This window comes from Jaculus jaculus, chromosome 3, assembly GCF_020740685.1.
Source record: "Jaculus jaculus isolate mJacJac1 chromosome 3, mJacJac1.mat.Y.cur, whole genome shotgun sequence".
NCBI lineage: Eukaryota > Metazoa > Chordata > Mammalia > Rodentia > Dipodidae > Jaculus > Jaculus jaculus.
This window is the reverse complement of record NC_059104.1, coordinates 126,187,480-126,213,979: the sequence shown is the minus strand read 5'-3', so window position 1 is coordinate 126,213,979 and position 26,500 is coordinate 126,187,480. Positions and strand designations below refer to the sequence as shown.

General features: G+C 42.1%; 1 protein-coding gene across 1 annotated transcript; it reads right to left on the bottom strand.

Annotated features, from left to right (window-relative positions):
* Positions 1-1,675: 1,675 nt before the first annotated feature.
* Positions 1,676-2,899, bottom strand: LOC123459467 (upstream-binding factor 1-like protein 1). Its single transcript, XM_045146089.1, has one exon. It carries the CDS (start codon positions 2,897-2,899, stop codon positions 1,676-1,678), a length of 1,224 nt encoding a protein of 407 aa, XP_045002024.1.
* Between the last annotated feature and the right edge of the window lie 23,601 nt (positions 2,900-26,500).

The window sequence follows — 26,500 nt, the reverse complement described above, 5'->3', positions numbered from 1 at the left end:
TCACCCCCAGAGACACCAGGTGCCCATCATAAGTGCACATGGCACTTCTAGTTGTCCCTGCAGTCAACTTAAGTATGCCTCTCCCAGGGTTTCTGTGTCTCAAGAGTCCTGAAAAGACTTAAGCTTAATAAAAAATAATGAATCACAACTAGAGGGATGTGCTGAACTCTCTCTGGGTTGAAGACATCATAAGTGTTACTATTGACTTCTGATCAGTTTCCTATACCACTACATAGACTTCAAACACCGTAGATTTTTTTCTTAGCTTCCATTTTTCCCCTCACCTCTCAATTCAGTTAATCTATAAGAACTGCCAAAGTTCAGGTTAGAAAAGTGATCCCCAGGAGTTGTGTGTGGAGGTGCATGCCTGTAATAATAGCACTAGGGAAACTGAGGAAATGGATCAGGTCAGCCTCAATTGCATACTGAAACTTTTAAAGATACTGTTAAAAAGAAAGATTTTAAGCCGGGTGTGGTGGTGCACGCCTTTAATCCCAGCACTCGGGAGGCAGAGATAGGAGGATTGCTGTGAGTCCGAGGCCACCTTGAGACTCCATAGTGAATTCCAGGTCAGCCTGAGCTAGAGTGAGACCCTACCTTGAAAAACCAAAAAAAAAAAAAAAGATTTTAAGGTCAGCCTTGACTACATCATGAGACTCTGTCTAAAACAGAGAGGATTGAAGAGAGAGTACACATTAGTCAGATCATGCAAACCTAAGTTCTCTTTGGAACACCAGGAGGGAAGTGACAGACCCTCCACTTGATCTCAGTAAGTCTCCTTTCAGATGCATTTTTTTGTCCTGTCCTTTTCTACGGAGTTCTGAAGTGTGAACAGTGTCATCCACACATGGTGGTCAGCCCGAAATGGATACCTTCCCTTCCGCATTCTTCCTTTCATTCACCCTAAACAACACACCATATCCCACATTCCCACACACTGCTTTCCTTATTAGAAAGAAGACTGAGTGCTTTCATCATTAAATACTGGAGGACTGTCAGCACTGAATATGTTCTGGTCCCCCTTGCAGTCCCTACAGGGCCTGATTCTTACAAGATAACAATTCATTTCTGCTGGCTCTGAACAAGGTACTACACATTCCATCCACCATTCTTTGAATTTTGAAAAACTCAATTACCAGAACTGTAACTAGGACTAGGGAGATGACTCAACACATGCTGGGCAAAGCGTGAGGGCCTGCTTTTTCCAGTCAATTTCCAGCATGCATGTAAAGAGGTAGGTATGGCCAAACAGCTGTAATCTCAATCATGGGGGGAGTGGAGACTAGAGAAATACCCAGGGCTTGCTAATCAGTCAATCTGACCGAAAATGGCAGTTCTGGAGTTAGTGAAATAGTCTTTCTAATGGAACACAATGGAAGGCAGAGACAGCCATTGTAACCCCTGGCTTCCCTAAGTGAATACATTGAGGGTGCACATCAGCGTGGACACAAGAATACAACACACACCACACCTGTTATACAACATGCAGGCAAATAACATACCTGAAAATTTTATTATATGTCAAGAAAAAATATTTATTTAGAAAAAAGCTTGAAATACTCCACTGAGGTATCCCTTTGTCTAACAGGAATTCCCAGAACTTCAGACTGGGAGGGTTGTGATAGGACAATATAGGAGAACAGTCTCAAATAGAGTCTAAGTCTGAGGATTCCCCTTAGGACGATGAATCACACAGACTGTCCTCAGAGCTCCTGTTGGCCTCTTCTTCATCTCCACTGCCCTGGAGATCTGAGGAGCTGGTCCCTTGGGCCCGGGTCCCATCTCCCATCCCCCTCTCGCCTGGTGTCGGGGAGCCCCCCTCCTGGACCACAGTGGTGTCTGAGGAGTCTGACCCCGCAGGCAGGGGCCCCCGCTCGTCCCTGGGAAGCTGTGGCAGCTCCTGTGCTGAGGAGCGCTGGGGATCTCTTCTCATGAACTTGGGGCTGGGGCCATCTGTCACCATGGTGCACTTCCGCTTCCCGCACGTGGCCTGGGCCTCTCTGTAGGCAGCGTAGTCCTCGGGCGACAGAGTCCTGAGCCAGGCGTCCAGGTCCACCCAGTACTGCTGCTGCATCTCCTCGGCCTGCCTCTGGTAGCGCCCCCTCACGCTCGGGGGCACACGCTGCCAGCGCCGGCCAATCTCCACCATGCGCTCCCGCACGGGCAGGTAACACAGCTCCCCGCTCGACCACGAGTCCTGCTGAAACTTGTGGAAGCCGCTCATGGGGGGCTTCGCGGGTTCGGCCAGAGATTTCCGCGCGGCGGGCCGTCCATCCGTTTCTGGACGAGCGCTGTCCTTTTGCGCTGGTCCTCGCAACTTTGTGGGGACTCTGCCTTGGTGCTTCGCGGGCACCCCAGATCGCCCAGCACGCTGGACGACGTCGGGGTGCTCTTCCCGGAACTGAGCCACTTTCTTCTCAAAGTCCTCCCTCTCCTTCTGGAACTCTTGCGCGTACCTCTGCCGGGCCTGCTCCGGGAGCTGCCTGTACTTCTCCGACAGGACTCGGGCCAGCTGCTTGTTGTTGAGCTCAGGGTGCATCCGGAGGCACTGGGCCCTCTGCTCCTTGTAAAAGCGCAGGTAGGCTGTCAGGGGCCTTTTGGGGAAGTCGGGGTGCTTCTTGTACTTCCTGCTGGCCTGGCCTTGCTCCACCTGTTCCTTAGCTTCCTTCACTAACTCTGACAGTGTGCGCACCTTCCTCAGTTCGTGAGACAACTCCTGCCACTTGAGTCTGCACGTTTCTCCTGTAAAACCTGCAAAAGCTATTTTCCCCCAGTCCAGAGCTGCCTGTGTTTTGTGGAATGCTCGGCGGTCGTTGGGTGGCAGGTTCTCCTCCATGCCCTCCAGTAACTTCAGAGTGTCTTTTGTGGACCAGTGTCCTTGGTTGTGCGATGACGCCATGTCCAGCTTGAAACTGGGCCACTAAAAATGTCTCTGTTGTGCAAACACCTCGACAGGGTCTCGAATCTCCTCACACTCGCGTGTGACCAGGTCACTCACTCCTGTAGTTCCGCAGTGTGTGATTCTGTATGTCTGAGGAGAAGAGAAAAGAACGTTAATCCCTTTCATTGTGGTTTAGGAGAACCATCACACCTCATTGCCAATGTGTCCCACATATGATTACTTGACTTTTGCAACATATATTGAAAATTTCCCCCTGTGTAATGATATTTGTGAGTCAGTATTGGCAGAGCACACCTTTAATCCAAGCCCTCGGAGGATGGCCTTGAGTTCCCTTGGAACCTGGAGCTCTAGAGTGCGTTACAGGTTTGCCTCATCTGTTGTGAGGATCTATTTCACAAAGAAAAGTGGAAGAATTAAAACTTGCATGCGTTTTACAAAATTGAAGCCCTTACACTCCCTTTAGCCTCCTTTTGCCACACATTAACAGAGCCTGCCTTAGGAACAACTGAATGTAGGACTGGAAAGATGGTTTAGTGGTTAAAAGAACTTTCTTGGCAGAATGAGGGCTGGAGAGATGGCTTAGCAGTTAAGCGCTTGCTGTGAAGCCTAAGGACCCTGGTTGGAGGCCAGTACCCACTAAGCCAGATGTATAAGCTGGCACATGTATCTGGCGTTCATTTGCAGTGGCTGGAGACCCTAGTATGCCCATTCTCTCTCTCTCAAATAAATAAATAAACCAAATTTAATTTTAAAAAAGTGAACTGTCTTGGGCTGGAGAGATGACTCAGGTGTTAAGGTGCTGCCTGCAAAGCCAGAGGATCCAGAATTAATTTCCCAGTGTACCAAAAACGCTAGATATGGGCTGGAGAGATGGCTTAGTGGTTAAGTGCTTGCCTGTGAAGCCTAAGGACCCCAGTTTGAGGCTGGATTCCCCAGGACCCAGGTAAACCAGATGCACAAGAGGATGCATGCATCTGGAGTTCCTTTGCAGTGGCTGGAGGCCCTGTTGCGCCATCTCTCTTTCTCTGCCTCTCTTCTCTCTGTCTGTCTGTCTGTCATGCTCAAATGAATAAATAAGCCGGGCATGGTGGCTCACGCCTTTAATCCCAGCACTCGGGAGGCAGAGGTAGGAGGATTGCTGTGATTTCAAGGCTACCCTGAGACTCCATAGTGAATTCCAGGTCAGCTTGGGTTAGAGTGAGACCCTACCTCGAAAAACCAAAATAAATAACTAAATAAATAAATAAAAATGACCAAAGAGCCAAATACACAAAATGAGCCATACATCTGGAATTTGTTTGCAGTGGCTAGAGGCCTTTGCATGCCCATTTAATATCTTTCTCTCTTTCTCTCTCTCTCTGTCTGTCTTTCTCTCTGAGTATGTCTCTCTTGTCTCTCTCCCTCTCGCTTTCATAAACATTAAATTAATAGAAATTATTTTTTAATTAAAAAGAAAAAGTTAACTATCTTACAAATCTTTCAAAACCTACTGGCCTAGGTACAATTGCTCTCTACCCAAATAAAGCATGATGGGTTGCCTCTTCCATAAATCAAAACTTTCTTTATTTATATTTTTTTCCCATCTGAGAACAAATTACAGCCACAGCATCTACCCCTCCTGACAGGTGTTGTCCTGAACATTCTGATGGTAAAATGTTATGATTCCTGATAGCCGCCTAGCTGTGCCCCATGTGTGACTGTGGACCATACTGGTCAGAAGCCCAGCCAGTTGTGCGGCTGCCCAGGGTGTGAGATGCAGAAGAGGAACCTTCATCTGCCCAGGTGGCTGGGGAAGAGTGAAAGCCGTGCCCTCATGTGTCACTTGCAGGGTTTTGGTGCAGCACAGAGTGAAAAAACTTTATTTATTTATTTATTTTTATTTTTCAAGTTAGGGTGTCATTCTAGCACAGGTTGCCCTAGAATTCTCTACGTAGTCTCAGAGTGGTCTTGAACTCACGCCAAGCCTCCTACCTCTGCCTCCTGAATGCTGGGATTAAAGGCATGTGCCACCACATCTAGCCTTTATTGGGGTTTTGTTTATTTGTTTGTTTGGTTTGGTTTTTCAAGGTAGTATCTCACTCTGGCCAAGGCTGACCTGGCCATAAATCCAAACTTTAGATAGACAAGGAATACAACATCAATATAAAATATGAATTATTATCAATTGTCAAAACAAAAGTAAATATTAAAAATTTTTAGTTAAATCATAAGTTAAAGATATTTTTAAAAACTTGAGAGGAAGATCACTGGCACACTAGGGTCTCTGCTCTCTACAAGCAAATTCTAGAAGCATGCCCCCACATTGTGATCTGGCTGGAAGATGATCCTGGGAAATTTGAACCCAGGAACAGGAGGCTATACAAGCAAGTCCCTTTCACAGCTCAGCAATCTTCTCATCCCCCAAATTACATCATTTGTGTGAACTAGACTTACTACAGGTTTTCTGTTTTAGAAAGACAAATGTAGAAATGCGGGACTCTGACTCACCTGTAGATGCTCTAGCGAGTCCTACAGCAAGGAACACCCTTTGCTTCTGAGGTGCAGTCTCCCCTCTTCTCTCAGGATGGCAGCTGTGACTCTCCCAGATACCAACACTGCAGCCAGCTCCTAATGTCTGAGCAGACACCCTTCTCAATTGGGAAGCTTTTATAGGAACACCCTTTATGCCCCGCCCTGATTAGGTTTGCGTAGTCCAGAGAAGTTGCATAACTTAATCATCTTTTCCTGTTAAAGCCAAGACCTTTCCAAACTCTTAGGTAGTAAATACCCAGGTTGAGGCCTGGTTTATCCCTTCCCATGTTATTCTGCCAGGGTTGAGGCCAGGGCAATATCTAGATCCTCGATCATTGGTTAATAAAAATACTCATTGAGAAATTCACTCCTGAGCTTAACAGTGGAGTGGAATTCTCTCCTTCTTGGGGAAAATGTTCATAGGAAAATGGATGAACGTGGAACAGATCATACTAAGTGAACTCATACAAGGACAGAAAGACAATTGCCACATGTTCTCCCTCATATTTTGTTCCTAACCTGGAACAGCGTGAGTTGCAGGCATACCTGACAGGCAACTCAAGGGACAGATAGTAGGTATGGAAAGCTTAAGGGGAAGGGAAGTGAAACCTGACATCCTGTACTAGGGCAATGGCGATAGACACAGAGGTTACTAAAAAAATAAAAAAAATTTAAAAATCCAGAATGTGATGAGAGCTCAACACTAAAGGAGCCTTAGAACTCCCATCAAGTCTCAGGAAATCTGTCAAAAAGGGGGCAGGAAGAGTGCAACATTCACTGGGTGGGAGCTAATATCCACAAGCATTGCCCTCTCCTGACACACAGACTGTGTCTCTTGCAACTCATAATCCACACCAACATGGTGAGTACCGGCAATCCTACAGAGAGGAGGACCCTCAGTGAAATGGGGCAGGGAGGAGGGAAATGATGCTACCAACACATGATGCGTCCATACAAAGTTTTTACTTAATATAAAGATTAAGGGGCTGGAGACATGATGGCTCAGTGTGTTTCCTGGGCAAGCCTGAGAACCCAAATCGGAAACCACCTGAAAAATCAGCACTGCAATTTCGATACCTCCCTTGCTCTCCTGACCAGGGGATGCCCCTGCCATGCCAAGCACAGCTGAACTTCCAGGCTGGGTTTCTTTTACCCTTTTCTTATTCGGCTCCTTCCCTGGGTTTGAATGGCAGTTCACACAATACCCTTCAGAAATAATCAAGTTCCTCAGTGATTTAGATAGACTGCACTCTGCCAGTGGTCTAGGGTTTATGCAGTGCAGTGTGTGCAGACTGCTGCTCAGGTGGGTGAAACCCTATGTGCAGTGATGGGGTCTTCATAGAGTGACCAACTCATTCATGAATTGGACCCATTCTTGGTAGCAAGTGGTGACGAGGAGACATGGCACAGGTAGACCCCACAAGGAGAGGCCACATAGCTTGGTCTTGTTCATTGTGACTCTCCATTTATGTAGCTTCTTCTACTTATTGAAATGTTAATTATAGTAATGAATTGCCATGGGCTATTTAATTTGTAGTAAGCTGTATTCTGAGAGAAGTGTTGGCACTCCCTTGATTTCAGATGTAAGCAGATTTATGTCCTATGTTTTCCACAACTTGTCTTTAAAAAAAAAAAAAAGGCTACTTGGGGCTGGAGAGATGGCTGAGCTGTTAAGACACTTGCCTGTAAAGCCTAAGGATCTAGGTTTCACTTCCCAGTACCCACGTAAAGCCAGATGCACAAGGTGGTGCATAGGTCTGGAGTTTGCGGTAGCTAGAGGACCTACTGCGCCCATTCTCTCTCTGCCTCTTCTCTCTCAAATAAATAAATTATATATATATATATATTTCCTCAAGGTAGGGTTTCACTCTAGCTCAGGCTGACCTGGAATTCACTATGTATTCTCAGGGTGGCCTCGAACTTATGGCAATCCTCCTACCTCTGCCTCCCGAGTGCTAGGAATAAAGGCGTGCCCAACCACACCCAGCACAAAATATTTTTTTAAATGGCTATTTTCCTCTGTACCAAAGGAAAAGAAAATGTTAACAGCATAGAGTTTTAGTTTTCTCTCTATTTTGTCTTCTGTCTAAGATTTTTTATAGCATGCATGGCTAAGATTTTTGTGAGACAAAATAATAGAACATAAAAAGTAAGTGGCAATTAGATTTAAATAAGGACTTGTTGATGAGCTAGAAATTTTAATTTAACAATAATTAGAAAGGTAATCTTAATTATTACATACTAAAAAAATAATTAACATTTTGTCCTTGCTGATCTTAAAATTCTGGTTTTTTTTTTTTAATTTTTATTTTTTTTTATTTTATTTTTTTATTTTTTTTTTAAATTTAATTTATTAGTTTTCTTTTCAGTAAATACAGGCAGTTTGGTACCATTGTTTAGGCTCATCTGTGATCTACCCCCTCCCATTAGACCCTCCTTATTATTGAAAATGGGTCGTGCATTGTGGAGTTAGCCCCCAGTTATTAGTATGATAAATGTCTCTGAAAATCATGACCCAACATGTAACTCTGACATTCTTTCCGCCCCCTCTTCCGCAAGATTTCCCTGAGCCATGTTGGGTTGATTTTTGGTCTGCTTCAGTGCTGAGGTGTTGGGGGCCTCTGAGGCTCTGGCTCTCTGATTTGGTAGGAGTTGATTTTTCCCTGCATTGATCTCCTTCCCCTTTGTGCTGGTATCCAGTTCACAGGAAAACATCACCCTTGCTTATTTCGCCAGTTGTCCTTAGTTTCAGTTGGGCCCCTTCTGAGGTATGTTGGGGCAGCTCTCTTCTTAGGATCTGCATCTATCTTTTTTTCCCTCGTTGTTTGTAGTGCAGCTAGGCGGTCGCCATCTTGACCGGAAGGGCAAAATTCTGGTTTTATAAAAGAAATTCCAAGCAATTTATTGTGAGTGACAGGATTCTTCTGGGTGTGAGGGGTCACACCTTTAATCCCAGCCCCAAGAAATTTAGGGGATTATTGGGTGCCACAGGATTTTCCTGGGTGTGATGCCTCACACCTTTAATCCTAGAATTTGAGAGGGGGAAGCAGCAGGATTAGTAGTTTGAACCCAGCCTACCTCCATGCAATGAGGACATATAAACTCTCTTAATCCATAAGACTACTCATAAGGGGCTATGATAGAGATAGAGATATCTCATTTCTCTCTCTCTTTCTTTCCTTCTTTCTTTTTACTATTGTTTTGGGTTTTCAAGATAGGGTCTCACCTTTAATCCAAGCCCTCGTAGGATGGCCTTGAGTTCCCTGAGAACCTGGAGCTCTAGAGTGCGTTATAGGTTTGCCTCATCTGTTGTGAGGATCTACTTCAGAAAGAAAAGTGGAAGAATTAAAACTTGCATGCGTTCTACAAAACTGAAGCCCTTCCACTCAGTTCAGTCTCCTTTTGCCACACATTAACAGAGCCTGCTTTAGGAACAACTGAATGTAGGACTGGGAAGATGGTTTTGTGGTTAAAAGAACTATCTTGGGGAGGGGCATGGAGAGATGACTTAGCTGTTAAGGTGCTGCCTGCAAAGCCAGAACCCAGGATTGGTTTCCCAGTGCACATTAAAAGCCAGATGCACAGAATGAGCCATACATCTGGAGTTTGTTTGCAGTGGTTAGAGGCCTTTGCATGCCCATATATTATCTCTCCTCTCTGTGTGTCTGTATCTCACTCCCTTTCTCCCCCTCTCTCTCTCATAAAATTTAATTAATAAAAAAGATTTTTTGTTAAAAAATGAAAAATGAACTATTTTATAAATATTTTAAAACCTACCGGCCCAGGTAAAACTGCCCTGTACCCAAATAAAGCCAGATATATTGTCCCTTCCATACATCCAAACTTTAGATGGAGAAGGAACACAACATCAATATAATAAATGAATTCTTATCTATTGTCAAACTAGCAAGCAAATTCTAGAAGCATGCCCCCACATTGTGCTGCGGCTTGAAGATGATACCGAGGAATTTGAACCTAGGAACAGGAGGCTATACAAGTAATTCCCTTTTACTGCTAAGCAATCTTCTCACCCTCCAAATTACATCATTTGTGTGAACTAGACTTACTACACTTTTCTGTTTTAGAAAGACAAATGTAGAAATGTGGGACACTGACTCACCTGTAGATGCTCTAGCAAGTCCTACAGCAAGGAACACCCTTTGCTTCTGAGGAGCAGTCTTCCCTCTTCTCTCAGGATGGCAGCTGTGACTCTCCCAGGTATCCACACTGCAGCCAGCTGCTAATGTCTGAGCAGACATCCTTCTCAATTGGGAAGCTTTTATAGGAACACCCATAAGGCCCCGCCCTGATTAGGTTTGTGTAGTCCAGAGAAGTTGCATAACTTAATCATCTTTTCCTGTTAAAGCCAAGACCTTTCCAAACTCTTAGGTAGTAAATAACGAGGTGGAGGCCTGGTTTATCTCTTCCCATGTTATTCTGCCAGGGTTGAGGCCAGGGCAACATCAAGATCCTCCACTATTGATTAATAAAAATACTCATTGGGAAATTCACTCCTGAGCTTCAATAGTATAGTGGAATTCTCTCCTTCTTGGGGAAAATGTTCATAGGAAAATGGATGAACATGAAACAGATCATACTAAGTGAACTCATACAAGGACAGAAAGACAATTGCCACATGTTCTCCCTCATATGTGGTTCCTACTGTGGAACAGTGTGAGTTGTAGTCATACCTGACAGGCAACTCAAGGGACAGAGTGTAGGGATGGAAAGGTTAAGGGGAAGGGAAGTGAAACCTGACTTCCTGCACTAGGGAATAGCAACAGACACAGAGGATACTCAAAACATACCAAAGCCAGAATCCAGAATGTGCTAAGATCTCAACATGAAAGTAGTTAAATGGAGGCAGGGAGGAGGGAAATGATGGTACCAACACATGATGCATCCATACAAATTTTTACTTAATATAATGATTAAGGGGTTGGCGACATGATGGCTCAGTGTGCTTCCTGGGCAAGCCTGAGAACTCAAAACCGGAAGCCACCTGAAAAATCAACAGAATACACATCTACAGCTGGACATGGCCATGAGTTCCTGTAACCCCAGTCCCATAGTGGAGCAGCGACCTGGAGTCACTAGAACTGGGGCAGGGGGCAACTTCTGGTACCTCCCTTGCTCTTCTGACCAGGGGATGCCCTTCCATTCCAAGCACAGCTGAACTTCCATGCTGGTTTTCTTCTCCCCTTGTCTTGTGAGTCTCCTTTCCCTGGGTTTGAATGGCAGATCATACAGTACCCTTCAGAAATAATCAAATTTCTCAGTGATCTAGATAGACTGAGCTCTGCCAGTGGTCCAGGATTCATGCAGTGTGTGCAGACTGGTGCTCTCGTGGGTGAAACCCTATGTGCATTGATGGGGTCTTCATAGAGTTACCAGCTCATTCAGGAATTGGACCCGTTCTTGGTAGCAAATGGTGATGTGGAGGCATGGCCCAGGTTGACCTCACAAGGAGAGATCACATGGCTTGGACTTGTTCATTCTGACTCTCCATTTCTCTAGCTTCTTCTACTTTATTGTAATGCAAATTATAGTAATGAATTTCCATATGTTATTTAAGTCATAGTAAGCTGGATTCTGGGAAAAGGTTAGCACTCCCTTGATCTCAGACAAGCAGATTTACATCGTATGTGTTCCACATCTTGTCTTTAAAAAAATGTTCACTTGGGGCTAGAGAGATGGCTTAGCCATTCTGGCGCTTGCCCCCAAAGCCTAAAGACCCAAGTCTGTTTCCCCAGTACCCACATAATGCCAAATGGACAAATGGTGCTTGTGTCTGGAGTTTGCGGTAGCTTGAGGCCCTTGTGTACCCATTCTCTTTTAGCCTCTTCTCTCTCATAAATAAATAAATAAAATATTTTAAAAAATGGCTACTTGCCTCTGTGTGAAAGGAAAGGAAAACTATGACAGCATACACTTTTAGTTTTCTCTCTCGATTTGTCTTTTGTGTGAGATTTTTGGTAGCATGCAGTTCTAAAATTTTTGTGAGACAAAAAATAGAACATAAAAGGCAAGTGACAGATTTAAATAAGGCTGTCAGTAAGGTAGAAATTTATAATTCAACATTAGGTAGAAATGTAATCTTAATTGTTACATGCTAAGAATGTACTTAAGATTTGTCCTTGCTGAGTTTATAATTCTTGTTTTATAAAAGAAAGCCTACCAAGCAATTTAGGAGATTATTGGGAGCCACAAGCTTTTCCTGGGTGTGATGCCTCATGACTTTAATCCTAGCACTTGAGAAGGGGAACCAGAAGGATCAGTAGTTTGAACCCAGCTTACCTCCAGGCAATGACAACATAAGCTGTCTTAATCGATAAGGCTACTTAGAAAGGGATATGATAAAGATAGAGATATCTTCTTTCTTTCCTTTTTTTTTTTTTTTCAAGGTAGCATCTCACTCTACCTCGAATATCCTGGAATTCATTATGTATACTCAGGCTGGCTTCAAACTCACAGCCATCTTCCTACCTCACCTCCTGAGTGCTAGGACTAAATGTGACACTACTCCTGTCCTCATTTCTTTGTAAGCTTTCAACATCCTCTTATTTGAGGTTTGATGGGTTTTGAGTCTCCTCAGTGTCTACTGCCATTCCATTGGCAGTATTTTCTCGTGATGGCAGTGAGAGCAAGCACCACATTCTTTCTGACACCTCCTCTATAATGTTCCCTGAGCCATGGTGGGTGTGGGAGAGATAACACATTGAGTGCTAATCACTGGGCTTTGTCTTCATTTCATAATTTTGATGAGTCTTGGGTCTTCCCAGTGTTCATTGCCATCAATTAATAAAAAGCATCTTGGGCTGGAGAGATGGCTTAGCAGTTAAGCGCTTGTCTGTGAAGCCTAAGGACCCTGGTTCATGCTCGATTCCCCAGGACCCACGTTAGCCAGATGCACAAGGGAGCGCATGCATCTAGAGTTTGTTTGGAGTGGCTGGAGGCCCTGGCATGCACATTCTCTCTCTTTGTCTCTATCTGTCTTTCTTGCTCTGTCTGTCACTTTCAAACAAATACATAAAAATAAACAAAGAAAACTTTTTAAAAAGTATCTTTATGGGCTAGAGTGAAACCTTACCTAGAAAAACCAAACAAACAAACAAAAAAAGCATCTTTAGGTCAAATGTGAAGAGCATTAATCAATGGACATTAATTAAATGCACATTTAGAAGGTAATCTGATGGGCCTAACTTACCCATTTATGCAAAGAACTGTTGTAGTGTCCCTCATTGGGCCTATGTCCTTCACAGCCATAGATTTTGACTCAGTTTTCAGTACCAAGCATGAATTCCTTCTCACTGAGTAGGCTTCAAATCTAATCAGAGAGCACTTGGTTACCCCATAACTTAGTGGCACAATTACAGTTGTGGGCACATCTCCCCTGGCTAGATGGTTGTGTAGCTTGCAAGATCCATTACCTAAGACTTCTGGTGACTTTTTTCATTTTTTTAAAATTTTTATTAGCATTTTCCATGATTATAAAAAAAAAATCCCATGTTAATTCCCTCCCCCCTTTCCCCTTTGAAATTCCATTCTCCATCATATTACCTCTCCATCACAATCATTGTACTTACATATATACAATATCAACCTATTAAGTACCCTCCTCCCTTCCTTTCTCTTCCCTTTATGTCTCCTTTTTAATTTACTGGCCTCATAAGTATTTTCATTGTCACGCAGAAGCCCAGTCATCAGTAGCTAGGATCCACATATAAGAGAGAACATGTGGTGCTTGGCTTTCTGGGCCTGGGTTACCTCACATAGTATAATCCTTTCCAGGTCCATCCATTTTTCTGCAAATTTCATAACTTCATTTTTCTTTACTGCTGAGTAGAACTCCATTGTATAAATGTGCCACATCTTTATTATCCACTCATCAGTTGAGGGACATCTAGGCTGGTTCCATTTCCCAGCTATTATAAATTGAGCAGCAATAAACATGGTTGAGCATGTACTTCTAAGGAAATGAGATGAGTCCTTTGGATATATGCCTAGGAGTGCTATAGCTGGGTCATATGGTAGATCAATCTTTAGCTGTTTTAGGAACCTCCACACTGATTTCCACAATGGCTGGACCAGATTGCATTCCCATCAGCAGTGTAGAAGGTTTCCTGTTTTTCCACATCCCTGCCAACATTTATGATCATTTGTTTTCAGGATGGTGGCCAATCTGACAGGATGAGATGGAATCTCAATGTAGTTTTCATCTGCATTTCCGTGATGACTAGTGACATAAGAACATTTTTTTAGATGCTTATATGCCATTCATATTTCTTCCTTTGAGAATGCTCTATTTAGCTCCATAGCCCATTTTTTGATTGGCTTGTTTGATTACTTATTATTTAACTTTTTGAGTTCTTTGTATATCCTAGATATTAATCCTCTATCAGATATATAGCTGGCGAAGATGTTTTCCCATTTTGTAGGTTGCCTCTTTGCTTTTATCACTGTGTCCTTTGCAGTGCAAAATCTTTGTAATCTCATGAGGTCCCAGAGATTCATCTGTGGTTTTATTGCCTGAGCAATTGGGGTTGTATTCAGAAAGTCCTTGCCAAGACCAATATGTTGAAGGGTTTTCCCTACTTTTTCCTCTAGCAGTTTCAGAGTTTCAGGTCTGATGTTAAGGTCTTTAATCCATTTGGACTTAATTCTTGTGGATGGCGAGAGAGAAGAATCTATTTTCATCCTTCTGCAGATATATATCCAGTTTTCCCAACACCATTTGCTGAAGAGGCTGTCTTTTCTCCAATGAGTATTTTTGGCATTTTTATCGAATATCAGGTGGCTATAGCTACTTGGGCTTACATCTGGGTCCTCTATTCTGTTCCACTGATCTACATGTCTGTTTTTGTGCCAGTACCATGCTGTTTTTGTTACTATGGCTCTGTAGTATAGGTTAAAATCAGGTATGGTGATACCACCAGCCTTATATTATTGTTGCTCAGTATTATTTTAGATATTCGAGGTTTTTTGTGATTCCAAATGAATTTTTGGATTGTTTTTTCTATTTCCATGAAGAATGCTTTTGGAATTTTGATAGGGATTGCATTAAATGTGTAGATTGCTTTTGGTAAGATTGCCATTTTCACAAATTGAATCTTCCAATCCAGGAACAGGGGATGTTTCTCCACTTTCTAGTGTCTTCTGCAATTTCTCGCTTGAGATTTTTAAAGTTCTCATTGTAGAGATTCTTTACTTCCTTGTTTAGGTTTATTCCAAGATACTTTATTTATTTTTTTTTTTTTGATGCAATTGTGAATGGGAGTGATTCTCTGATTTCATCCTCTGTGTGTTTTTTGTTAGTATGTATGAAGGCTACTGATCACTGTGTATTTATTTTGTATCCTGCTACATGGCTGTAGGTTTTGATCAGCTCTAACAGTTTGCTAGTAGAGTTTTTAGGGTCCTTTATGTATAGAATCATGTCATCTGCAAATAATGATAACTTGATCTCTTCCTTTCCAATCTGTATCCATTTTAAGTGTCTCTTTCCTTATTGCTATGGCTAAGACTTCTAGAACTATATTAAATAAAAGTGCGGACAGTGGGCACCTTTGTCTCATTCCTGATTTTAGTGGAAAAGCTTCCAGTTCTTCCCCATTTAGTAATATGTTGACTGTAGGCTTGTCATAAATAGCTTTTATTGTATTGAGATATGTTCCTTCTATTCCCAGTCTCTGTAGGACTTTTATCATGAAAGGATGTTGGATTTTGTCAAATTCTTTCTCTGCATCCAATGAGATGATTATGTGATTTTTGTCCTTCAACCCATTTATATAATATATTACATTTATAGATTTGTGTATATTGAACTATCCCTGCATCTCTGGGATAAAGCCTACTTGGTCAGGGTGAATGATCTTTTTGATATACTCTTGTATTCTGTTTGCCAATATTTTGTTGAAAATTTTTGCATTATGTTCATGAGGGAGATTGGACTGTAATTTTCTTTTTTTGTTCTATCTTTGCCTGGTTTTGGTATCAGGGTGATGCTGGCCTCATAGAAGGAGTGTGGTAGGATTCCTTCTTTTTCTATTTCCTGGAAAAGCTTAAGAAACAATGGTGTTAGCTCTTCCTTAAAGGTCTGGTAAAATTCAGCAGTGAATCCATCTGGGCCTGGCCTTTTTTTAGTTGGGAGATTATTGATAAGTGTTCAGATCTCCATGTTTGTTATAGGTCTATTTAAGTGATTAATCTCCTTTTGATTTAATTTAGGTTGGTCATATAAATCAAGGAAATCATCCATTTGTTTCAGATTTTCATACTTTGTGGAGTATATGCTTTTATAGTATGTACCTATGATATTTTGAATTTCTCTGGAATCTGTTGTGATGTTACCTTTTTCATCTCTGATTTTATTAATTGTGTCTCTTCTCTCTTTCTTTTGGTCAGATTTGCTAAGGGTTTATCAATCATGTTTATCCTTTCAAAGAACCAACTCTTTCTTTCATTAATTCTTTGGATTTTTTTTTTGTTTCTATTTCATTAATTTCTGCCGTAATCTTAATTATTTCTTCCCGTCTACTGATTTTTGGTCTGCCTTGTTCTTCTTTTTCCAAGGTTTTAGGGTGAAACATTAGGTCGTTTACTTGCAGCCTTTCTAATTTCTTAACATAGTATAAACTTACCTCTTAGAACTGCCTTCATTGTGTCCCAGAGATTTTGATATGTTGTGTTCTCATTATCGTTTGACTTTATAAATTTTTTGATTTCCTTATTGATTTCTTCATTGACCCATTCATCATTTTGTAGTGTATTGTTTAGTTTCCATGATTTTGTGTATGCTCTATAGCCTTTCTTGCTACTGATTTGTAGTTTAATTCCATTGTGGTCAGATAGAATGCAAGGAATTATTTCAATTTTCCTGGATTTGTTAAGATTTGCTTTGTGTCCTAATATATGGTCTATTTTAGAGAATGTTCCATGTGCTGCTGAAAAGAATGTATATTCTGCACTCTTTGGATGAAATGTCCTGTATATATCTGTTAGGTCCATTCCTTCAATGACCTCATTTAGTCCAGATGCCTCTCTGTTTATTTTTTCCTGGGATGACCTGTCAATTGGTGAGAGCGGGTTGTTAAAGTCACCCACCACCACTGTGTTTGGTGTTATCTGTGACCTTAGTTCTAATAGTGTTTGTTTGATGAATTTGGGGGCCCCCATGTTAGGTGCATATATGTTTAGGATTGTAATATTCTCCTGTTGGAGTGTGCCCTTAATCAATATAAAGTGACCTTCCTTATCTTTCTTGACTAATGTTGGACTAAAGTCTACCTTGTCAGATATTAGGATAGCAACCCCTGCTTGTTTTCTAGGCCCATTTGCTTGAAACACCATCTTCCAACCTTTCACCCTAAGATAATGTCTATCCTTTGTAGAAAGGTGAGTTTCTTGGAGACAACAAATTGTAGGATCCTGCTTTTTAACCCAGTCTGCAAACCTATGTCTTTTTGTTGGGGCATTGAGGCTGTTGATATTAAGAGATATTATTGAAAGGTGTGTACTTATGTTTGCCTTTTTTTTTTTTTTTTTTGTTTTTTGTGGTTCCGGTTCTACCTGTGCTCTCTTGTGTTAACTAGTATTTGAGTATTGCTTGTTTTTTCTAGGTTCCTTATATGTGTGATTTTCCTTTTCTTCAGCATGGAGGATTCTATCAAGTACTTTCTGTAGAGCTGGTTTTGTCTTCAAATACTCCTTTAACCTGCTTTTGTCATGGAATGTCCTTATTTCTCTGTCTATTTGAATGGATAGCTTTGCAGGATAAAGTAACCTTGGTTGACAGTTGTTATCTTTCAGAACTTGGAATATATCACTCCAAACCCTTCTGGCTTTAAAAGTTTTTGTTGACTAATCTGCTGTAATCCTGATGGGCTTGCCTTTGTAGGTAGCTTGATTTTTCTCTCTAACTGCTTTCAATATTTTTTCTTTGGTTTGTGTGTTTGGAAGTTTTATTATAATATGGCGAGGAGAGGTTCTTTCTGGGTTTTGTCTGGCTGGGGTTCTAAAGGCTTCCTGTATCTGCATTGGCACCTCTTTCCCAATTTGGGGAAAATTTTCTTCTATGATTTTGTTGAAGACACCTACTATGCCTTTGGAGTAGAATTCTTCTCCTTCTACTATGCCCTGAATTCTTATATTTGATCTTTTCATAGTGTCCCTAATTTCTTGAAATTCCCACTCATACTTTTCTATAAGTTTGTCTTTCTCTTTGTTGGCCTGTATTAGATCTGCCCCCTGGTCTTCTAGCTTAGATATTCTGTCCTCTCCCTCATCCATTCTGCTGGTGAGATTTTCCACAGAGTTTTTTATTTCATTAACTGTGTTCTTCATTGCTAGTAATTCTGACTGGTTTTTCTTTATTATTTCTATTTTCTTATTTATGTCTTGTATTGCCTTCTTTATTTCATGAAATTGGTGTCCTACATCTTCTTTGATTCCTTTGATTTCCTCTTTGAGTTCCTCTTTGACTCTTTCAAATTGTTCGCTGACTTCTTTGAACATATTTACAATCATTCTTTTGAAATCTTTCTCAGGCATTTCCTCTAACTTGTTCTCACTAGAGGTCATTTCTGATGCATTAATACTTTTAGGTGGATTTATATCATCTTGCTTTTTAGTGTTTCTTGTGTTATAATGTATATATTTTTGCATCTTGGATTAAGTTAATGCTTGGATTTTCTAGCTAGCTGGGTATTCTTAGCTGTATCAATTGATTTGATGTTATATATTTTCAGGGTAGGAGCTTAAGGTGTTAGTTGTGGCTCTTAAGACTCTCAGAGTATCTACAAAGGTGCTCCTAGGGGTTGAGTTTTCCTGCTATGGGAGTATTCAAGTAGGCTGAGTGGAATAAAATACAGGTAGATTCTAAAAGTTAACTAAACACTGTACCCATTCAATCAAAAACAGCCCCAAGTATGTATGCCAGAGTAGTTATTTTAACAACCAGATCCTCTATCAACATAGAGGTTAAGATTTCTGGTCTGTTGAAGGATCCAAGTCAGATTGTGACCAAGTGAGACCCTTCTCTGGTGCAATCCCAGTTACCTTGGATAATTTGGTCTCAGTCAAGTTGCTGCCTGGTCGTCAGGCTGCTGTTCTGATTTCTGGAGCTGGGCACTGGCTTTTTCTGTGGGGCAAACCGAGCCTGGCAACAGTGGCCCTGCAGATCAGCACCCCTGTTGCTGGAACTGCTGCTGCTAAAGCTGCCTCTGCTGTGTCTGTCAGCAGCTGAAGCTGCTGGTGCTGGGCCCACTGCTGCTGCTGCTGCTTCTGATGCTGCTGTAACTGACCCTTCTGGAGCCACTGCTGCTGCTGAAGCTGCTGCTGCTGGGTCCACTGCCACTGCTGCCACTGTAGCTGCTGCTGCTGGGTCTGCCGCTGCTGCTGCTACTGGGTCTGCTGCTGCTGGGGCCGCTGTTACCAGTGCTGGAGCCACTGATGTTGCTGCTGGACTCTGCTCCTGCTTGGGTCCTGCTGTTGGCCCAAGTTGGCGTGGCTGGGTCCCGGGACCGCTGCTCTGTTCACTGGAGCTGGGCTCAGGTGGTGGGGGAGGGGAGGGAGCCGCAGCTGCTCTGGTTGTCTCGCTGTTCCACATGTTCTTCTACCTCGTGGTCTGCTCCTCTGTTGCTCACTGCCGCTCTCCCTTCACATTTCTTGAGTTGCGGAGAGTGCTGGTGTGAGGGGAAGCTCCCACACCTGGCTTTTCCTGTGGCTAGAGCCAAGCCTGGCAGCTTTCTGGTGCGCCCCACTGCCGCGGTTGACCGAGCTGCTGGGGTTGCTTTTGCCGGCCTGCGCGGGCTCTGGATGCTCTGGATCTGTTCTTCTTCTCTGCTGCTGCTTCAATTTCCTATACACCTCACTTTTTAGTAAAAGTGTGTATTTTGCTGAGCTTTTTTGGTCTCCCCCCCCCCCAGGCTGCTTTGGCGTGGTACCTATGCCGCCATCTTAACCGGAAGTCTTGGTGACTTTTTTCTCTCAGCCAACTATACAACAATTTCCAGGTCTCTGGCAAATATCCAACGGGTCAGTTATAGCTTGATGTGTCCGTGTTCTGTGACCACAGCTCTGTACATCTTTCCTCTAAAGAAGTTAAGCCTTTGTACCATCCCTGTCATGACTCAATATCTGATTTGTGGATTCACAGGCTGAGGCATGCACAACTACACCAATTGATTCCTGCAAAGAAAGCCAGGAGCCACCAGTCACAAAGGCCACATTAGTGGTACACTGAACACGATACATTAGCATTCTCACAATTGGCTTAAATGGTAGGAAATAAACTAGATGAACTGAGGAATACTGTACCTGTCTCCATGCTTCCAATAACTCCTCCATCCTGGCACAATGGTCACCTTAGTTATACTTCTGTGAGGTTCTACTCTTCCATCTTCCCATGATCAATGGGACAATATCCACTCAATTCCTAAAATGCAGCAGATGTTACTTGGGCAACTGCAGCTCTACAGTAGGTTCTTTTTGGTGAGTGTCCCTTTCTCCAGTTTCCATCCTACAACTTACTGACTCAGATTATCTCACTTGTAGTTAGCCTCTCATCACTAGGATTCTGAAAATCAGAAGGTGGAAGAAGAGTTGTGTTCTTCATATTCTACATAAAATGTTGTCACTAAAATTATACCTCCCCCAACCTACATACCTCATTCCTCATGTTCCCAGAGGGTGCCTTCAATATGGGGCCTCACAGTCTTCTAGGAAGGAAAGAATACAGAAAGAATTTTCTAATTAGGAACTGATTGTATGCACTGCAAAACGTCTTGTCAGTGTCCCAGTTAAAATGAGTTGGAAAGAAGGGCAAAGTTATTTTCATGTCTCAGCAGTTCTATAAAGAAAGTGAAAGGCTTATTTTTTTTTTTTGTACTGATGTATCATCTCCTATCTACCTCTGCCTGGGAATTTGAGCCCACACTGGAAAACTCAACATCTCTATCTCCTTTTTGGGGTGGAATGAAGTTGGTCATTTTTTTTTCATCAACATAAAAATAAAAGTATGTGTGAGAGTTAGTGCCTCAGGACATAGGGTGACCCTGGATCTTACATTCTTTTTGCTCAGTCTTCCACACTGTCCCCTGAGCCTTGCAGGGTATGTTTTATGTTTCTTTTAGCATTGAGCTCTAAGCAATAATTTTCTGCTTTGGTGAGCTTTGGGTCTCCTCAGTGTCTGCCTCCATCTCCCTGGAAGAGTTCCTCTGGGTAGCCGTGAGAGCAACAAGTTCATGACTGCACAGTAATTTGTCATATCTCCATTCAGGAAGGCCCTCAGTAGACTGGTGGTTGACGAGAGGGAACATATTGCAAATTAGTCATAAAGCAATAGGAATATGCTCTATGGCCTGCACTGGATGACTGACTGCAGTCCCTCCACAGTTATTGTAAGTATGATGGTTCAAAAATAGGGGCATTTAATTAATCCCAGAAATACAGATACTGACTAGTACAGAGAAAAAAACCAATTTTCTGCTCACATTCTGCTCTTTTGCAACTGGATAGAAATTGCAGACATAGTAAAATAATTCTTGAAGTGAAATTTCCAGGGTCAGCTAGTCAAAGCTTTCCTCATAGTTTCCTGTCTTCTGTATGTACTATGAATGACATAGTCTGCAGGCTGTACTGGAGTACCAAATCTGCCACTGCAAACTGGTGAAGGCAGAACCCACTCCTCTAGAATCACAATAATGTATAATGGGGTCAGAGAAAACACACTGTTACAGGCAAGCCTGCTGACCTTCAGTACCCTCCCTCTGACCTCATTCATGTTGTGTTCCATCTGCACCATTCTGTCATCATTTCTCATTTGTTCTGAAAATCTGTCTTGCCTTTACTTGCTACCTCCAAATGCCTTTTTTTTTTAGAGGTAAGGTCTCACTATAGGTCAGGCTGACCTGGAATACCATCAGGAATTGATACACCTTGGCATACTGAACCCTGATAGTCACCTTGTAATGATGACATTAGGTTCATAATATCATATATCTATATGTTTTTATAATTTCCTCATTATCTATTCTGGTTGCCTCTTATTCATATGTTTTAGCATACTTTTATATTTTTCTCCTTCTAGAAAACTATTTTCTCCCCTTCTTTTTTTTTTTATTAGTTATGTACATATCCAGTGTGTAAATAGTCATGTTGGTACCCTTGCTAGCCTCCTCCCTGTCCTCCCCACTGCTCATTGGGAATTGTGGTTTGTGAATTGTGGGGGTAGCCATCAGTTATGGGGAAGAGGCAATGTCCCAACTTGTGGCTCTAACAATCTTTCTGCCTCCTATTCTGCAAATTTCCCTGAGCCATGTTGGGTTAATTTTAGGTCTACTTCAGTGATAAGGTCTTGGGAGCCTCTGTATCTTTAGATATCTGGTTTGGTAGGAGTTGAGTGTTCTTTGTGTCTATCTCCTTCATCCTTGTACTGATAAAAGGTTTACCAAGAAAGCAGCAGTCTTGCTCATTTTCCTAATTACTCTATGCGTTCAGCTTGGGCCCTGGTGAGGCGTGATGGGATGATTCTCTTCTCAGGTTCTGCATCCATCTGAAAAAGAAAAGCAGATTCTCCAATGTAGAGTAAAGTCATCAGCAGATAAATGGGATAACCATTATTATTTTAGAGAGAATTTAATAGGTGTAGGCCCTCTTGTAGCCTAAGATGGGTGGAAGCTTGATATTGGAGAGTGAACTCGTTTTTTTGGATATTGTTCTGACTTGTTTCCCAGCTCCAGCTATGGGTTCTGTTCCATTGAGTGGATCAGGTAGCCAAGTCAAGAGCAGTTGGTTACTCACAATGGCTGTGTGCCACTATTGCACTAGGGTGAGCATCAATCATGTCAGGTTGTTTGGTGCTGAGTAGCTTGGACCACAAGTTGCTTGGACAGATGTTGGCCATTTTCCCTAATTCCCTCATGTAGCACCTCCTGGCTCTCTTTCAGGTTCCAGCCATGTCTCTCAATGTTCCATACCAATAGCATATGGTGTCTTTGGCAGAAGGGTCTTACCATTAACCTTTGGTTGGTAGTCAAGTGCTCTGACAGAAATCTGTTTTCTTTTGAGAAACCTTGTAGGTCTTTCTGATCAACAGCTCATTGTGGATGGTAACCACATCATGGTACTGGGAGTTACAGGCCAGTGTCAAGGAAAAAGAAGGAAGAAAAATATAGGTAATATACAAGAGAAAGAGTGAAGTGGGGGTGGGAGGAGAGAAATAGGAGAATAGATAGTTTTCATCATATCCTCTCCAGAGCCCTTTAATTCAGGTATTCCCTCTAAGGATCTGATGAAGGTTCAACCTTTTAATCTGTCTTTCAGGATATAGGATTTTATGGTGGCCAGTTACATTTGGGTTCAGTTTTGTGTCCTCCCCCACTCTTACCCTCCCCTCCCACCCTATCATACCCTCCATATTGTCTGGTCCTTGAGATGCTTATTAAGTATGTCAGCATCTCAGACAGATTCAGGTTAGGAGCCACAGATGAGTGAGACCATGCAATGATTGTCTTTCTGTGATTGGGGGTGAGTTTGCTGAGAATCGTCTGTTCCAAATTTGACCATTTTTCTTCAAATTTCATTGTCATTTTTCCTTGATGCTGTGTAGAACTCCATTATGTAGATATACTACTTCTTGGTTATCCATTCATCTAAGGATGGACATCTGGGTTGATTCCAGTTCTTAGCTATTATGAATTGAGCAGCTATAAATATGGTTGAGCAAATCTCTCTGAACTGAGGCACAGAGCTTTTAGGGTAAATGCCCAGTAAGGGAATAACTGGATCTGTTGGTACTCTATAGTTAACCTTTTTAGGAGTCTCCATATTGCTTTCCATAGTGGTTGTACCATCTTACATTTCCACCAACAGTGAATGAGGGTCCCTATTTCTCCACATCTTTGCTAGCATTTGTTTCCTTTTGATTTTTTAATGTTTGCTAGCCTTACAGTGGTAAGGTGGAATCTCATAATGTTTTAATGTTTTATGTTTTAATTTGCATTTCCCTGATGGTTAAGGATGTTGAACATTTTCTTAAGTGTGTGTTTTCCATTTGTATTTCTTTCTGTGAGAACTCCCTGTTCAGTTCTGTGCCTCATTTTGTGAGTGGGTTGTTTGACATTTTATTGTTTAGGTTTTTGAGTTCTTTGTAGATCTAGAAATTAGGCCTCTGTCAGTTTTATAGATGGCAAAAATTTTCTCCCATTCTGTGGGTAATCTATTAGCTCTGCCTGTTTGTCTGTGAAAAACTGTTTCAGCTTCCTGAGATCCCAATGGTTGAGTGATTGTTTAAGTTCTTGATTTACTGGGGTTTTGTTCAGCAAGTCTTTTTCTACTCCTATATAGTGGAAAGTTCTTCCTCTTTTTTCTTCCAGTAGTAGAAGTGTTTCTGGTCTTATATTGAGGTCTTTGATCCATTTGGACTTTTTTTTTTTTTTTTTTTTTTTTAGAGGTAAGGTCTCACTATAGGTCAGGCTGACCTGGAATTCACTATGTAGTCTCAGGATAGCCTTGAACTCACAGTGATCCTCCTACCTCTGCCTCCCAAGTGCTGGGATTAAAGGCGTGCACCACTATCTATGCCTGGCTGGCCTTGATTTTTGTGCAGGGCGAGATGTGTGGATCTAGTTTCATTTTCCTGCATATGGTTATACAGTTTGTCTAGCACCATTTGTTGAAGATGCTATCTTTTTTCCAGTCTACATAGTTAGGGCCTTTATCAAATATCAAGTAGCTGTAGTTACTTGATCCAATGTCCAGGTTCGCGATTCTGTTCCATTGGTCTATAATCCTGTTTTTATGCCAGTTCCATGCTGTTTTTGTTACTATGGCTTTGTAATATTCCTTTATATCAGTTATGGTGATGCCTCCAGAGGTGTTTATTTTGCTGAGAATGTGCTTGGATATCTGAGGTCTTCTACCATTCCATATGAATTTTGAGATCATTTTTCTATCTCTGTGAAGAAAAATGTTCAGATTTTTATTAGTATTGCATTAAATCTGTATTTTGCTTTTGGTAAAATTGCCATTTTTACAATGTTCATTCTGTTTATACAAGAGCATGGGAGGTCTTTCCATTTTCTCAAATCCTCCTCAGTTTCCTTCTTGAGTGTTTTTAAAGTTTTCATTATATAAGTCTTTTACATTCTTGGTTAATGTTATTCCAAGATATTTTATCTTTTTTTTTTTTTTTGCTATTGAAAATGGAACAGTTTCACTATTTTCTTTCTCTACATCTTTGTCCTTTGCATATAGAAAGGCTACTGATTTTGTGCACTGATTCTGTATTCTACTACTTTGCTGAAAGAATTAATCACCTTTAAGAATTTCGAGTTGCTAGCCCAACCTGGAATTTGCTATATGATTTCAGGCTGGCCTTGAACTCACAGTGGTCCTCCTACCTCTGCCTTCCTAATGCTGGGATTAAAGGCGTGAACCACCATGCCTGGTTTTCTTACTATCTTTTTTTTTTTTTTAAACACAGGTTTCCTAAATTTTTTTCAAGATTTTATTTTTATTTATTTATTACAGTCAGGGGAGAGAGAGAGAAAGAGAGAGAGAGAGTATGAGAGAATGGGCGTGCCAGGGCTTCTAGCTACTGCAAACAAACTCCAGATGCATGCACCACCTTGTGCATCTGGCTTATGTGGGACCTGAAGAATCAAACTCCAGACGCATGAGCCATCTGGCTTATGTGAGTACTGGGAAATTGAACCTGGGTCCTCTGGCTTTGCCTTAACTGCTAAGCCATCTCTCCAGCCCTTTCTCACTATCTTATAGGTAGGGGATGACCCTGAAAACAAGTCAGGAACAAGAGTCCTGGAGCCAGACACTGATAAGTCAAACCCAGACTCCACTGCTGGGTGGTCTGGGGTCATTTTCTTAATCACTCTGAACCTTATTTCCACGTAAAAGGGGTCTAGCATAGTACCTCCCGGTGGAGACTAAGCAGGTTTAAGTGAGATATCACAGCACCTGGTGCATGGCAAATGGTAATATACGCTACCATTGCCATGATAGCAGAAACAGTGACCTCCCAAATCCAGCAACCACTGGGATCAACACTAGGATATTCTTTATCATGGCTCCACTCCAGGTTTGGGGTGGGGGAGGGGTGATCAGCTTGACAGGTTGGGTTAAGGACAGTTAATATCAAAGAAATTTTGTCTAGCTGGGTGTGGTGGCGCACACCTTTGATTCCACCACTCTGGAGGCAGAGGTAGGAAGATCATTATGAGTTCAAGGTCACCTTGAGACTACATAGTGAATTCCAGGTCAGCCTGGGCTAGAATGAGACCTTACATCAAAAAAAAAAAAAAAAAAAAAGGAAAGAAAAAAAGAAAAGGAAAGCAAATTTCACTGCACACATAAATTAGCATAAAAATGGAACTCTAGAACACACGCCATGGCCTGATGCCACTAAGTGGCCCAGCTCCCTTGGAAAGTGGTTCTTTGCGGCGAACCCCCTGACCAGCAGGATAAGAACGACCAGCAAACGAAGATCCTTCTTGATCACACTTTATTGGAGAGCCTCTTGGTTAACAGGAAATCTGATGGCGAGGGGTGAGGGGCGCAGGAGTGTAGCTGCTTTTATAGGGCAGAATACTATGGGGCGCCTGCTGATTGGCTGCCATAGGCTCACCCGTCCACAGGAGCCACGGGATAGGCTCAGGACAAGGTGCTGCCCAAATAAGGAATTTGTTTACCTCAAGACTGGCAGGAAGCCAGCGCCATTTTGTAATGGCGTCTGCATTAGCTCCCTACAGGAATTGTTTACCTCAAGACTGGCAGGAAGCCAGCGCCATTTTGTAATGGCGTCTGCATTGGCTCCCTACAGTTCTTGGCCACAGCAAGAAGAAGTCAATATCCCCTGACCCAGTAACAGCACTCTTGAGTATTCAGCTCAAGGCATCATTCAACAAACTCAAGAAGAAAACAAATAACTGCATGAAATTGATCTTGCTGTGAGCATCTAGAAGAAAATAATCAGAAAGGACCTGTGTCCATCCCCAGTCACCGGGCAGCTGATAGACCACAGAGCCAGGATACAACAAGTCATTAAAATGGCAATTCCAACATACTCTCAAA

Excerpts from the sequence above, each read along its gene's own strand:
- LOC123459467 (XM_045146089.1), bottom strand. The coding sequence starts at position 2,899 with ATGGCGTCATCGCACAACCAAGGACACTGGTCCACAAAAGACACTCTG.